The sequence below is a fragment of the Oncorhynchus tshawytscha genome, linkage group LG06 (assembly GCF_018296145.1).
Source record: "Oncorhynchus tshawytscha isolate Ot180627B linkage group LG06, Otsh_v2.0, whole genome shotgun sequence".
NCBI lineage: Eukaryota > Metazoa > Chordata > Actinopteri > Salmoniformes > Salmonidae > Oncorhynchus > Oncorhynchus tshawytscha.
Window position 1 is genome coordinate 41,182,485 of NC_056434.1, and position 16,399 is coordinate 41,198,883.

The window sequence follows — 16,399 nt, forward strand, 5'->3', positions numbered from 1 at the left end:
GGTTCTTCGGCTGTCCCCAGGGACGAACTGGGAATGAAAAATGGCCCTGGACTTTTTGACTCAGACCGGCCCACCAAAACCCCCCAGCGATACACCACCATCCACACAACCCACGCCACACTTTATGAAAAACAAGATTACTGAACAATATTTATAACAACGACTTTAGTAAAATAGATGTAAAATAGAACAAGGGGGATGTGTTGCTCTTAGGGGGAGGCTGGCTGGAAGGAGCACATCTTGGCACAATGGCACTGGCAGCTAGGTGGCAAGAATCTCTGGAACCATCTGACCAGTAGAATAGATAATACAGGAAGAAATTTGTGGGTGAAAAGACGGGTGAGTAGGCAAGTCATAGAATAAAATTTAAATAAACATATTTCCTACCTTGTTAAATTAGCCATTTCTGCAGCAGCTCACTTCTCTCAGCAATGCCATCTATAACCAGGTCATGGTCTAGGGCCGTTAAAACATCTCACTCAGTAGCCATGACCATAAAAGCCTCCAGGTGCTGTTGAGATAGAGTGCTCCTTTGCCTACTGTTGATGAATTTCAGAGTAGAGAAGCTCCGCTCGCAAGCTACCTGGGTTACTGACAGGGTAAGTAGGAACTTCTAAGCAAGGCCCAGGATGTGGTATGCTTCGGTCAATAGGTTGTACTGACTAAGAATACGGTAGCAACACACTGGACAGTCCTTGCAAGATGAACAGCTCTTGTTCACCATCTCCACGTCGTCTTCATTTCCTTCAGGTCCATAGTCCTCCATAGTCCTGGTTGTGTATTCTTCAAATCACGATTATTTTGACCTCTCTGGGATCGTTCGGGACGGTAGCGTCCCACCTCGCCAACAGCCAGTGAAATTGCAGGGCGCCAAATTCAAAACAACAGAAATCTCATAATTAAAATTCCTCAACCATACAAGTATTTTAGACCATTTTAAATATACACTTCTCGTTAATCCAACCACGGTGTCCGATTTCAAAAAGGCTTTTCGGCGAAAGCAGAACATATCATTATGTTAGGTCAGAAACTAGTCACAGAAAGCATTCAGCCATTTTCCAACCAAAGAGAGGTGAAACAAAAAGCAGAAATATAGATAAAATGAATCACTAACCTTTGACGATCTTCATCAGATGACACTCCCAGGACTCAATGTTACACAATACATGTATGTTTTGTTCGATCAAGTTCATATTTATATCCAAAAACCTCAGTTTACATTGATGCCATGTTCAGAAGTGCCTCCAAAACATCCAGAGAAATTGCAGAGAGCCACATCATATAACAGAAATACTCATCATAAACTTTGATGAAAGATACATGTTTTACATAAAATTAAAGAAAAACTTGTTCTTAATGCAACCACTGTGTCAGATTTCAAAAAAGCTTTACGGCAAAAGCACAATATTCAATAATCTGAGAACAGCGTTCAGCCACAAAAGCAAGCCATACAGTTACCTGCCAAATTGTGGAGTCAACAAAAGTCATAAATAGCATTATAAATCTTCACTTACCTTTGCTGATCTTCGTTGGAATGCAGTCCCAGGACTCCCACTTCCATAAGAAATGTTTGTTTTGTTCGATTACGTATTACATATTTAAAAACAAATACCTACGTTTTGTTCGCACGTTTAGTTCACTATTCCAAAGGCACAGTGCGCGAGTGCAAAATCCAGACGAAAAGTCAAAAGAGTTCCATTACAGTTTGTAGAAACATGTCAAACGATGTTTACAATCAATCCTTAGGATATTTTTATAATAAATCTTCAATAATATTCCAACCGGACAATAGCATATTCATTACAGAGGAAAAGAAGGAACGGGGTGACCGCGCAGTAAACAACTGATTGGCCACAGCCTAGTCCACTTGTTGAAACAGCTCTTATTCGACACCCTTCCACAATAGAAGTCTCAAACAACTTTCTAAAGACTATTGACATCTGCTGGAAGCCTTGGGAAGTGCAATCTGGCCCCATAGACACAGCATATTGGATAGGCAATCACTTAAATGAAACTACAAAACCTCAGATTTCCCACTTCCTGGTTGGATTTGTCTCAGGTTTTCACCTGCCATATGAGTTCTGTTATACTCACAGACATCATTCAAACAGTTTTAGAAACTTCAGAGTGTTTTCTATCCAATACTACTAATAATATGCATATATTAGCATCTGGGACAGAGTAGCAGGCAGTTTACTCTGGGCACCTTATTCATCCAAGCTACTCAATACTGCCCCCTGTCACCAAGAAGTTTTAACCTAGTCCACTGTTCTACCAGACTCATGAGCTCACTCTGTAAATTGGTCACCGTTGCTCTGCTGTCAAATTTGATCAAATATTGTCTTAGTTATTGAAGGGCTGTCTGTGGAAGGGCTGTCTGTGGAAGGCCACTGGCACTGGATGTTAGCTGACTAAAGTGTTTAGGGTCCAGAAGAGCCATGTCGGCATACAAAGTGCCATTACTCAGAAATTGCCGATGGATGCTATCTATAATTGTATCCAGAATTTGATTATGGACACCAATCCTGTATGCACTCTCTGCCCAAGTCTCATCTTGTGCCATCTCTCCAGGCATGGTTTCCTTCTTTCTAGCCCTTTTCGTTGGCAGAGTGGTCTCTAACTCCTAGCTCTGTTTCCTCATCCCGTTCCTGCAACTTTCTGTTGGCCCACTGGACAAATGTGTCTGCAGCAGCCTTGACTTTTTCAAAATCTCTTGATGTTCCTTTCAGCTGCTCCTCTGTAGACACATCCATACGATGCGCAGACAGAATGTCCATTCCACTTGTTTGAAGATATTTTCAGACTGGTGAGGTGACCTGAATAATTCTGAGGAATATCTGAGCTGTAAGTATTGTTTCATACTTCAGCAACCCCTCAATGTATCCTTGTGCCTTGACCCATGCAATGGTGTTGATGTTTTTCTGATCTTGTATGGTTGAAAGAGTGAGAAGGACATCAACATACAGACCCTCATCTGGATTTCCAAAAGTTCCAAAGCCTTTCTTTAAGGCACTGTCTTTAGCCCACCAGCGTGTCTCTCCAATTGGAGCAAGACGTCTGTGTCTTTGGTCCTTGCTCTCCTTCTCCCAAATGTTCATCCTCTGGTAGGATTCACGGAAGAACACAGCTATGTTGTTAAGAAATACATAACCAACGTTTATCATTTTTTTTAGGTTTTGTTCCATCGTTAAATCATTTTGCAAGAAAAATGGTCTACAGTCAAGGCAAAAAGTTTTGAGAATGACACAAATATACATTTTCACAAAGTCTGCTGCCTCAGTATGAGGCGAAGACTTTTGGAGGATGGCCTGGTGTCAAGAATGGCAGCAAAGAAACTACTTCTCTCCAGGAAAAACATCAGGGACAGACTGATATTCTGCAAAAGGTACAGGGTTTGGACTGCTGAGGACTGGGGTAAAGTCATTTTCTCTGATGAATCCCCTTTCCGATTGTTTGGGGCTTCCGGACAAAAGCTTGTCCGGAGAAGACAAGGTGAGCGCTACCATCAGTCCTGTGTCATGCCAACTGTAAAGCATCCTGAGACCATTCATGAGTAGGGTTGCTTCTCAGCCAAGGGAGTGGGCTCACTCACAATTTTGCCTAAGAACACAGCCATGAATAAAGAGTGGTACCAACACATCCTCCGAGAGCAACTTCTCCCAACCATCCAGGAACAGTTTGGTGATGAACAATGCCTTTTCCAGCATGATGGAGCACCTTGCCATAAGGCAAAAGTGATAACTAAGTGGCTCGGGGAACAAAACTTTGATATTTTGGGTCCATGGCCAGGAAACTTCCCAGACCTTAATCCCATTGAGAACTTGTGGTCAATCCTCAAGAGGCGGGTGGACAAACAAAAACCCACAAATTCTGACAAACTCCAAGCATTGATTATGCAAGAATGGGCTGCCATCAGTCAGGATGTGGCCCAGAAGTTAATTGACAGCATGCCAGGGTGGATTGCAGAGGTCTTGAAAAAGAAGTGTCAACACTGCAAACATTGACTCTTTGCATAAACTTCATGTAATTGTCAATAAAAGCCTTTGACACTTATGAAATGCTTGTAATTATAATTTAGTATTCCATAGTAACATCTGACAAAAATATCTAAAGACACTGAAGCAGCAAACTTTGTGGAAATTAATATTTGTGTCATTCTCAAAACTTTTTGGACATGACTGTACATTGGTGGTTAGTCTCTAAGTACTAACTTGTCAATAATCATAACCATTCATGCATAACAATGACTTCAACATTTCGAAAGTTTGCTGTAGTACGTCAACCTTGTTTTAATGTCCAGCCCCATCCAGGCTGTGATTGGTCTGTTCACAAAAAGTGACATTGACGAGCGCTTGTTTCAACAAAAGGCACCCGATATAGCTAAATAGCCAGCTAGCTAAACCCAAACATTGCTTATCTTCTCCCTATTGCCTTCTGTCTTACCGCTTCAGCTGCAAAACCTTGACTATTGCTGGGCTCAATGGGCTGCTCTCTCTGCTCTCTCTCTCCTCTCTGCTGCCAGTGCCTTCAGGCTCACTAGGCTGAGATGATTGACTGGTAATGGCGCCAAATTAATAATTTGATATTTTAAAACATTTGGCTGCATCAGCCTCAAGGGACTTCAACCTCTTCTTCCTCTGCTTATCAGCACCACCTTTTACGTTTTTCTCTTTTTGTTTGTCCATCTTGCTCCACTCCACTATTTATCCAAATGTCACCACTTAACCTCTTATGCAAGGGGGCAGTATTTTCACGTCTGGATGAAAAGCGTGCCTTAAGTAAACTGCATGTTACTCAGGCCCAGAAGCTAGAATATGCATAGTAGATTTGGATAGAAAACACAATTTCCAAAACTGTTAAAATAATGTCTGTCAGTATAACAGAACTCATATGGCAGGCAAAACATGAGAAAAATCCAACCAGGAAGGGGGAAATCTGAGGTTTGTAGTTTTTCAAGTGATTGCCTATCCAATATCCAGTGTAAATGGGGTCAGATTGCACTTCCTAGGGCTTCCACTAGATGTCAACAGTCTTTAGAACGTTGTTTCAGGCTTCTATTGTGAAAGGGGAGTGAATAAGAGCTGTTTCAACCAGTGGTCTGGCTGAAAGCCTTTAGTTTAGTCACAGCTCCAGTCCCTTTCCTTTCTTATGACAAAGGAATTGTCCGGTTGGAATATTATTGAAGATTTGTGATAAAAACATCCAAAAGATTGATTATATACATCGTTTGACATGTTTCTATGAACTGTAATGGAACTTTTTTGATCGCATGGTGTGCTTTTGCCGTAAAGCTTTTTTGAAATCTGACACCGCGGTTGCATTAAGGAGAAGTGTCTTTCATCAACGTTTATAATGAGTATTTCTGTAAATTGATGTGGCTCTCTGCAAAATCACCGGATGTTCTGGAGGCAAAACATTACTGAACATAACGCGCCAATGTAAACTGAGATTTTTGGATATAAATATGAACTTTATCGAACAAAACATACATGTATTGTGTAACATGAAGTCCTATCAGTACCATCTGATGAAGATCATCAAAGGTTAGTGATTCATTTTATCTCTATTTCTGCTTTTTGTGACTCCTCTCCTCTGGAAAATTGATGTTTTTTTGTGACTAGGCGCTGACCTAACATAATCGCATGATATGCTTTCGTTGTAAAGCCTTTTCGAAATCGGACACTGTGGTTGGATTAACAACAAGTTTATCTTTAAAATGGTGTATAATACTTGTATGTTTGAGGAATTTGAATTATGGGATTTCTGTTGTTGGCTGTTGTCAAATCGATCCCGTTAACGGGATTTGAGCCCTAATTAACAGAGATGGGAAAAGGGGCGGTGCCCAGGTAAAGATAGAATGGACTGGACCAAAAGTAATTGGCACGGGAGAGAGAGGCTGACAGATGGGCCAGTCAGTCGCATGGGCCAGTCAGACACACAGCACTTGGTTATTTTAATTTAAGCAGGGGCTGGGGTAATTTATATTTTGTGTTGCATGGGCCCCAATTGTCAAGCGGCCCACTGGGAAAACTCCCGGTGCTCCAGATGGCCAGTCCGTCATTGGCTGTCCCCATAGGAGAACCCTTTGAGTAACCATTTTTGGTTGCAGGTAGAACCCTTTTGGATTCTTTGGGTACCAAAATGGGTTCTCTTATGGGGACAGCTGAAGAACCCTTTTGGAACCCTTTTAAATGTTTCTATCAACAATGATAAGCCACCAGGGTCTGACAACTTGAATGGAAAATTACTGAGAATAATTGCAGATGATATTGCCACTCCTATTGCCATATCTTCAATCTAAGCCTACTAGAAAGTGTGTGCCCTCAGGCCTGTAGGGAAGCAAAAGTCATTCCGCTACCTAAGAATAGTAAAGTCCCCTTTACTGGCTCAAATAGCCGACCAATCAACCTGTTACCAACCCTTAGTAAACTTTGGAAAAAATTGTGTTTGACCAGATACAATGCTATTTTACAGTAAACAAATTGCCAACAAACTTTTAGCACGCTTATAGGGAAGGACATTCAACAAGCACAGCACTTACTCAAATGACTGGTTGAGAAAAATTGATGATGAAAAGATTGTGGGGGCTGTTTTGTTAGACTTCAGTGTGACTTTTGACATTATCGATCATAGTCTGCTGCTGGAAAAACATATGTGTTATGGCTTTACACCACCACCCCCTATATTGTGGATAAAGAGTTACCTGTCTAACAGAACACATAGGGTGTTCTTTAATGGAAGCATCTCCAACATAATCCAGGTAGAATCATGAATTCCCCAGGGCAGCTGTCTAGGCCCCTTACAAATGTTTGCACTTTACTAATGACATGCCACTGGCTTTGAGTAATGCCAATGTGTCTACATCTACTTAAATGACTGCAACACTTAATTTCCTGATGCTACCCATCCCTTAAGCGGGATAATTGTCATCAGCAACCGCTGAATAGCATAGCGTCTCAGTCAAATAACATTACTAAAAATATTTATATTCATGAAATCATAAGTGCAGTATTGCAAAACACAGCTTAGCCTTTTGTTAATCCACCTGTCGTCTCAGATTTTGAAATTATGCTTTACAGCGAAAGCAATCCAAGCGTTTGTGTAAGTTTATCGATCGCATGACAAAACATTAAGTACACATAGCATCAGGTAGCTTGGTCACGAAAATCAGAAAAGCAATCAAATTAATCATTTACCTTTGATGATCTTCAGATGTTTTCACTTACGAGACTCCCAGTTACACAACAAATGTTCCTTTTGTACCATAAAGATGATTTTTATATCCAAAATACCTCCGTTTGTTTGGCACGTTATGTTCAGAAATCCACAGGAAAGAGCGGTCACGACAACGCAGACAAATTCCAAATAATATCCGTAATGTCCACAGAAACATATCAAACGTTTTTTATAATCAATCCTCAGGTTGTTTTTAAAATATATAATCAATAATATATCAACCGCAAATGTCTTTCACAGTAGAAGAGGGAAAAGCAATACCTATCCAAAGTCTGTTGCGCTAGCAAAACTCATATGTGACCACGACTTGATGTTATCGTTCTGGCTCATTTTTCAAAATAAAAGCCTGAAACTATGTCTGAAGACTGTTGACACCTTGAGGAAGCGATAGGAAAAGGAATCTGGTTGATATCCCATTTAAATGGAGCAATGGGAGGCTATGGAACATGGAGTTTTCAAAATAGAGGCCACTTCCTGGTTTGATTTTTCTCAGGGTTTCGCCTGCAATATCAGTTCTGTTATACTCACAGACAATATTTTGACAGTTTTGGAAACTTGTTTTTTCTATCCTAATCTGTCAATTATATGCATATTCTAGCATCTTGTCCTGAGAAATAGGCCGTTTACTTTGGGAACGTTATTTTTCCAAACATAAAAATAGTGCCCCCTAGCTTCAAGAGGTTAACAAAGAGCTGCAGTTAGTACCAGAATGGGTGGCAAGGAATAAGTTAGTCTTAAATATATTTTTTTTAAACTAGAAGCATTGTATTTGGGACAAATTATTCACTCATCCCTAAACCTCAACTAAATATTGTAATGAATAACGTGGAAATTGAGTAAATTGAGATGACTAAACTGCTTGGAGTAACAATGGATTATAAACTGTCATGGTCAAAACATGTTGATACAACGGTAGCTAAGATGGGGAGAAGTCTGTCCATAATAAAGCTCTGCTCTGCCTTCTTATCAACACTATCAACAAGGCAGGTCCTACAGGCCCTAGTTTTGTCACACTTGGACTACTGTTCAGTCATGTGGTCAGGTGCCATAAAGAGGGACTTAGGAAAATTACAATTGGCTCAGAACAGGGCAGCACGGCTGGCCCTTAAATGTACAGGAGTAGCTAACATTATTGATATGCATGTCAATCTCTCATGGCTCAAAGTGGAGGAGAGATTGACTTCATCACTACTTGTTTTTGTAAGAAGTGTTGACAAGCTGAATGTACCGAGCTGTCTGTTTAAACTACTAGCACACAGCTCAGACACCCATGCATACCTCTCAAGACATGCCACCAGAGGTCTCTTCACAATCCCCAAATCCAGAATAGACTATGGGAGGCGCACAGTACTACATAGAGACATGACTACATGGAACTCTATTCCTCATCGGGTAACTGATGCAAGCAGTAGAATCAGATTTTAAAAATAGATAAAAATACCCCTCATGGAACAGAGGGGACTGGGAAGAGACACATACACAGGTACAGCCATGTGCATATGCAGACAAACGCTAGTACTCTACACACACCTACATTGAAATAACGCTGTATGGTGGTATTATCCATTTTTGTATTGTAGATGTGTAGTGGTGTAATAATGTTATGATATGATGTACTGTTTTATCTTTTGTTTTATATGTAATGTAAGTGCCTTAATGTGTTTGGACCCCGGGAAGATTTAACCCACTGCAGTAACAGGTTCATGTCCGCTCTGCCGGACACACACAGGTTCCTCAGACCCAGTGTGACCGTCCCATTGGACTATCTGGGGGCGCTGTCACTCATCTCTCACTATGATGCAGCGGGACGATCTGTCTGCCATGGAGGAGTTCAGCTACACCCAGATGCCCACGCTGGAGAGGGGGGGTGGCGGGGGTACAGTGGGCCGGCGGGGGTGTGCGGAGAGGGAGCGGCCAGAGAGCTACACGGTGGACGTGAGGGCCAGTGACCTGCAGCTTGCCCACTCTGAGAAGCCCATGCACCCCTGCCTCAGCTACAGGACCTGGCTCTACAGCGTCCTCATTGGGGTGAGAGGTCGGGAGGTCAAGAGTTAAAGGGATGGACAAATGTGGTATTCCAAAAACCCAGTGCTGCTGTAATTGATTACTCAATGCCCTTGATTGGTTAGAGAGAGCACATACATCTGGTTATTCCATTCACATTCGGGTTTGAAGACAGAAAAACACGAGCATAAAATCATCCCTCAAAGGGGGAATGTACAACCTCCTCACAGGGGTGAGAGAAAAGAGAACAGGGGTGGGGGAGACAACTTTTTGGTAAGTGAACTCTCCTCTTGGCAGTTTACATGCTAACCATTGTGCGGTGTGTGTGTGTACGCGTGTGTGTGGTTCACAGAGCAGTCTGTTGGTCACAGCAGGCTTCTCTCTCTACCTGGGCAATGTGTTTCCTGCTGCTATGGACTATCTGCGCTGTGCTGCAGGCTCGGTGAGTGGCTCTCAGCTGACCAGAGTCTGAAAACAGGCTGATCCTCATGATTGTCGTTATTATGATGATAATTATCGTTACTTGATAGTACAGTACCTTCAAAATAGAACCCTTACAAGAGCAGAGACACGTGCTTCCAATCATGTTCATTAAAATAAAGACAAATCTGCCCAGTTACAAAAACGTTTAACACCTGGTGCCTATGAAACAGCATAGCACTGCAGGCAAGCAAATATTGAGTATGTACTATATTTGTGTAATCATGCGTGCCAGGCTTGAGAGCTACAGAGTGAGATTAGTATTTGTGTGTGTGTTTGTTTCAGAGTGTCCCGGCAGCAGTTGTCAGCTTTGCCATTGCCAAGAACCATCATGTTGCAGTGAGTACACAACAAATAGGCTTACGCTACTCAATGAGCAAATGTGCGTTTGTTGCATGAATGTTGTCCAGGGGCCACTGAGCTAATGCTGTCAGAATGTCCTCTTAATACTGTAAACATGTCCCCGTAATAATTTCAACGTGTCCCCGTAATAATGTCAACGTGTCCCCTTAACCTTAATACTGTAAACATGTCCACATAATACTGTCAACGTGTCCCCTTAATACTGTAAACATGGCCCCGTAATAATATCAGAATGTCCCCTTAATACTGTAAGAATGTCCCCTTAATACTGTAAACATGTCCCCGTAATAATGTCAGAATGTCCCCTTAATACTGTCAGAATGTCCCCTTAATACTGTCAGAATGTCCCCTTAATACTGTCAGAATGTCCCCTTAATACTGTCAGAATGTCCCCGTAATACTGCCAACATGTCCCCTTAATACTGTCAACATGTCCCCTTAATACTGTCAGAATGTCCCCTTAATACTGTCAACATGTCCCCTTAATACTGTCAGAATGTCCCCTTAATACTGTTAACATGTCCCCTTAATACTGTCAACATGTCCCCTTAATAGTGTCAACATGTCCCCTTAAAATTGTCAGAATGTCCCCTTAATACAGTCAACATCTCCCCTTAATACTGTCAGAATGTCCCCTTAATACTGCCAACATGTCCCATTAATACGGTCAACATGTCCCCTTAATACTGTCAGAATGTCTCCTTAATACTGTTAACATGTCCCCTTAATACTGGCAACATGTCCCCTTAATACTGTCAACATGTCCTCTTAATACTATCAGAATGTCCCATTAATACTGTAAACGTGTCCCCTTAATACTGTTAACATGTCCCCTTAATACTGTCAACATGTCCACACAATACTGTTAACATGTCGCGTTAATGCTGTCAACATGTCCCCTTAATACTGTCAACATGTCCCCTTAATACTGGCAACATGTCCCCTTAATACTGTCAACATGTCCCCATAATACTGTTAACATGTCGCCTTAATAGTGTCAACATGTCCCCTTAATACTGTCAGAATGTCCCCGTAATACTGCCAACATGTCCCCTTAATACTGTCAACATGTCCCCTTAATACTGTCAGAATGTCCCCTTAATACTGTTAACATGTCCCCTTAATACTGCCAACATGTCCCCTTAATACTGTCAACATGTCCCCTTAATACTGTCAGAATGTCCCCTTAATACTGTTAACATGTCCCCTTAATACTGTCAACATGTCCCCTTAATACTGTCAACATGTCCCCTTAATACTGTCAACATGTCCCCTTAAAATTGTCAACATGTCCCCTTAATACTGTCAACATGTCCCCTTAATACTGTCAGAATGTCCCCTTAAAACTGTTAACATATCCCATTAATACTGTCAACATGTCCCCTTAATACTGTTAACATGTCCCCTTAATACTGTAAACGTGTCCCCTTAATACTGTTAACATGTCCCCTTAATACTGTCAACATGTCCCTGATGTAGGTGCTAATAATATATATTACATCTGTGATTGACAGGTGTCAGATTTCCAGGTGGTATTTGTGTCCACCTTCGCTGTGACGACCACTTGCCTGGTGTGGTTTGGCTGTAAGCTGGTGTTGAGTCCCTCTGCTGTCAATGTGAGTCTACAGCCGATCTGTTTTTCTCTTCTCTGTGCACCTTGGATGTAGTTGCCCTAAGGCAAAGCCTTGAGGGGCGTCAATTGTTTGTTTGCATGATACGCTAAAACCTGACTTGCATTACAATCACACACACATGCATGTTGTAGGATACAGATGTTGAATGAATCTCTTTACCTGTCTCTGACAATCTCTCTTCCCTCCTCTGTTTCTCTCCCATGGCCCGCCGCTGTTCAGATCAACTTTAACCTCATCCTGCTGATTCTGCTGGAGGTGCTGATGGCCAGTACAGTCATCCTGTCTGCACGCTCTGCAGAGGACTGCTGTAGCCACAGGAAGGTGTGTGTGTTATTGTTAAAGCTGGGAAACAGTATACAGTATGTGCATGTGTTGGCTGTAGTCTTATTTCTCTTATACTGTGCTGTGTAGGATTGTTTGTCTGCATGTCATTATAACATGCCATCCCTCTCTCTCCCCCTCCCTCCGCACTGTATGTCCTCTCTCTCCCCCTCCCTCCGCACTGTATGTCCTCTCTCTCCCCCTCCATCCACACTGTATGTCCTCTCTCTCCCCCTCCCTCCGCACTGTATGTCCTCTCTCTCCCCCTCCCTCCGCACTGTATGTCCTCTCTCTCCCCCTCCACACTGTATGTCCTCTCTCTCCCCCTCCACACTGTATGTCCTCTCTCTTCCCCTCCCTCCGCACTGTATGTCCTCTCTCTCCCCCTCCGCACTGTATGTCCTCTCTCTCCCCCTCCACACTGTATGTCCTCTCTCTCCCCCACCACACTGTATGTCCTCTCTCTTCCCCTCCCTCCGCACTGTATGTCCTCTCTCTTCCCCTCCCTCCGCACTGTATGTCCTCTCTCTCCCCCTCCCTCCGCACTGTATGTCCTCTCTCTCCGCCTCCGCACTGTATGTCCTCTCTCTCCCCCTCCGCACTGTATGTCCCTCTCTCCCCTCCCTCCGCACTGTATGTCCTCTCTCTCCCCCTCCCTCCGCACTGTATGTCCTCTCTCTCCCCTCCCTCCGCACTGTATGTCCTCTCTCTCCCCCTCCCTCCGCACTGTATGTCCTCTCTCTCCCCCTCCCTCCGCACTGTATGTCCTCTCTCTCCCCCTATTCCACACTGTATGTCCTCTCTCTCCTATTCCACACTGTATGTCCTCTCTCTCCCCCTCCACACTGTATGTCCTCTCTCTCCCCCTCCACACTGTATGTCCTCTCTCTTCCCCTCCCTCCGCACTGTATGTCCTCTCTCTCCCCCTCCCTCCGCACTGTATGTCCTCTCTCTCCCCCTCCGCACTGTATGTCCTCTCTCTCCCCCTCCACACTGTATGTCCTCTCTCTCCCCCTCCACACTGTATGTCCTCTCTCTCCCCCTCCGCACTGTATGTCCTCTCTCTCCCCCCTCCGCACTGTATGTCCTCTCTCTTCCCCTCCCTCCGCACTGTATGTCCTCTCTCTTCCCATTCTCTCTCTCTCTGATTCTCCCTCTCCCCCACTTTGTACCGCCTCCTTCTCCCTCCCTTTCTCTCCCTCAGCCCGTGACATATGACGGTCCTGTGGTTCTGACACCGACCGTCTTTCCCACCCGACTTCTAAAGGCCTACTCTGTGAGCACATAGACACTGAGTTTCTGTGTTCATGAATGAGATACATTAATACACATTCTACTATGTACTCTTAACAGTGGCTCTAATGTTTGTACATTGAAACACCACACGTACGCCGGCTACATTGTTGTTCAGCACAGTACACCAGCATTGATACAGCATCCCAATGGTCACTGCTATTTTCTGACAGGTGATTGAGGTGATAGTAGGAATCTCGGCTGTGTTTGGCGGTATCATCGCTCTCAACATGGACGTCTTGCTCCCTGGTCCATACCTGTCTGTCACCTTCTTCTGGATCTTAGTGGCTGTGAGTTAAGCTGCCTGTGTTACATTGGCCCTATATAACAGTGGTTCCAAAAAGTGTTGCACCCACCAGAGGCTAATTGTTTGCAGACACATCCCAGTCTTCATTCATGACCCAATAATCTGTCTGTGACTCAGCAATGGGTAAGAGACTGAATCACTTGTGCCTCTATTTTGGTCCCTGTCTCTGCAGTGTTTCCCCAGTGCCATTGCCAGCCATGTCGTGGCAGAATACCCCAACAAGTGTCTGGTGAGTTTTTAAAGGTTATGTATTCCGGACAGGTGTCACGCTCAACCACTACCTCACTGAAGACTATTTATCCCCCCGCCGCCTCTCAGGTGGAGATGCTGATTGCCATCAGCAGTGTGACGTCCCCACTGCTCTTCTCAGCCTCAGGCTTCCTCTCCTGCAGTGTGCTCAGTTTCATTGACATCTTCCTGCATGAGGTGTCTACAGCCAAGGTGAGCTGCCTAGTGCTCTGTGACACAGTAGATAGAGTCTGTGTAAATAGGATGAGCTCAGAAGGATTGCCTCGGGGAAGCCTCCAGCTCAAAGTCATTGTCCGTTTTTGACAAACATGGTCAAGATATAACTAATGACCATCAAGAAATTCAATGAAATATAAAATCATACAGAGCTTTTCATGTGGTGGTTATAACTCAGATAGTGAGTGAATCCCAAAGTTTTGACAAAGGGACATGCGAAATGCTCAAGAATGATTCTGTGGTTGTAACTTAGATGATGTACCAATACAACATGTATGTGTGTGTCCCTAGCAATCGTATGAGATCCTGCTGCTGATTCTGATGGCGCTGCTGCTGGTGCAGGCAGTTCTGACTCTGGCCACTGTGGTGCACTGTGCCTCCTACAAGAGCCAGCTCCGCATGGGGGGTCCAGAGTGGGATGACAGCCTGCAGCTCCCAGCCTTCCACTCAGAGGTACACACACATACTGTTCACACAGTCATGCAGACTCCCATGGACATGAACTAGGACCAACACTCTCCTATTGTACTCTCCTATCATACTGCATACAGTCTCTCTCTCTCTCTTTCTCTCTCTTTCTCCGTCTTGCTGTCTCTCTCTCAAACACGCATGCATGCACACAGACCCACACACACACATATCTTTAGCAGATGAGATGTTGTGCTCTATGACTCACTGATGAAGATTCACTGATGAAGAGTCACTGACGAAGAGTCACTGATGCTTTGACATACTGAGGTGAGAGATGCACCAGCTCTCTGAAAATGTCAGTAATGTGTGAGGGGGAGTGATGCCTATGTCTAAGCTGGTCATTCATGGAAAAACAGTATGTTGTGCATTGACGGTGTGCAGACCGCAGTGACAAAGTACTGTATAACTGTCTCTGCTCTGTCTCTCTATTTCCTTTTCTAAACGATCTCCTCTCCTTTCCTATCCATCCCCTCTTCCCTCTTCCCTCCCTCCATCTTGCTCACTCAGCAACAAGCATCCAATGGAACACTGCGGGAGTTTGACAAAGACAAGGCCTGGAAGGCGGTTGTGGTCCAAATGGCACAGTGAACAGAGGAGGAGGAGAAGGAGGACAAAACAGAAAAGACAGACAAGGGAGAGGAAGAAAAAATAAATAATGAATAACGTCAGTCAGTTTCCCTGTCAGAGAAAAGAAAAAGAAAAGGAGCAAGGACAGGGGGAGGACAAAAGAGTGAGGGGATGGAGAGGAAGGATACAGTAGGAAGTGTGTGACGTCATAATCATTCACATATCTCTGAGGTCTACATTTTAAAACATGCTATAACAATCTCCTTACTGTGTACAATCTGTAGACAATTGAGTACTCTCATGCCTCCGTGTACTGTATTTGCAGCACGGTATTCTTTCAGTCTGTGTCTGTATGTAGTTATCTTTATATATAGAGCTTTAGGTCTAATTGATATTTACATGGAGATTTACATATACAACAGACCTTCAGTTTTTTACTATAAAACTATTGTGTCCTTTAGATACAGTTGGTGATTGTATTCCTGTCATGTCGACAAATAAAACAATTTATACACCATCATGTCACTTCACCATTTTATGAACGATCACATGTATCAATCCCCCTTTTCTGTCTGGCACGTGCTGAAGCACCAAGAAGACTATGCTATTGACTTGTCTTTCTGGTCACAATATACGAATGGCACAAAATACTCAACTCAGCTTTCGAAGTTGGGATACAATGTTCAGCAAACAGTGGTGTCATATGCGACTTTGAGAAAACAAATTTGGTTGTTGGTGCGGAATTGCTAAACACTTGAGTTCCTTCCTTCGATAATGTCTGGAAATGCTGTGAATTACTGTACAATTTGTTTTCATCTATAATGAGCAAATATATAAACGCAACATGCAACAATTTCAATGATTTTACTGAGTTACAGTTCATATGAGGAAATCAGTCAATTGAAAGGAATTCATTATGCCCTAATCTATGGATTTCACATGACTGGGCAGGGGCGCAGCCATATGAGTGGGCCTGGGAGGACATAGGCCCACCCACTTGGGAGCCAGGCCCACCCACTGGAGAGCAGGCCCAGCCAACCAGAATGGGGTTTTCCCCTAAAAAGGGCTTTATTACAGACAGAAACACTCCTCAGCTGTCCGGGTGGCTGGTCTTAGACGATCCCGCAGGTAAAGAAGCCGGACGTGGAGGTCCTAGGCTCACGTGGTTTCACATAGTCTGCGGTTGTGAAGCCGGTTGGACGGACTTCCAAATTCTCTAAAACGACGTTGGAGATAGCTTATGGAATAGAAATTAACA

The 16,399-nt window shown here is 43.5% G+C and overlaps 1 protein-coding gene across 1 annotated transcript in view; it reads left to right on the plus strand.

Annotated features, from left to right (window-relative positions):
• Positions 1 to 15,656, plus strand: part of mlc1 (modulator of VRAC current 1) — a 16,791-nt gene extending 1,135 nt beyond the window's left edge. Inside the window, exons 2-12 of the mRNA XM_024398909.2 lie at positions 8,966 to 9,264; positions 9,593 to 9,682; positions 10,006 to 10,059; positions 11,598 to 11,699; positions 11,937 to 12,038; positions 13,243 to 13,314; positions 13,505 to 13,621; positions 13,811 to 13,867; positions 13,957 to 14,079; positions 14,395 to 14,556; positions 15,082 to 15,656. Of these exons, the coding sequence (XP_024254677.2) occupies positions 9,031 to 9,264; positions 9,593 to 9,682; positions 10,006 to 10,059; positions 11,598 to 11,699; positions 11,937 to 12,038; positions 13,243 to 13,314; positions 13,505 to 13,621; positions 13,811 to 13,867; positions 13,957 to 14,079; positions 14,395 to 14,556; positions 15,082 to 15,162 (1,194 nt within the window). The 5' untranslated portion in view covers positions 8,966 to 9,030 and the 3' untranslated portion in view covers positions 15,163 to 15,656. The remainder of the gene's footprint in view (positions 1 to 8,965; positions 9,265 to 9,592; positions 9,683 to 10,005; positions 10,060 to 11,597; positions 11,700 to 11,936; positions 12,039 to 13,242; positions 13,315 to 13,504; positions 13,622 to 13,810; positions 13,868 to 13,956; positions 14,080 to 14,394; positions 14,557 to 15,081) is intronic.
• Positions 15,657 to 16,399: the final 743 nt, after the last annotated feature.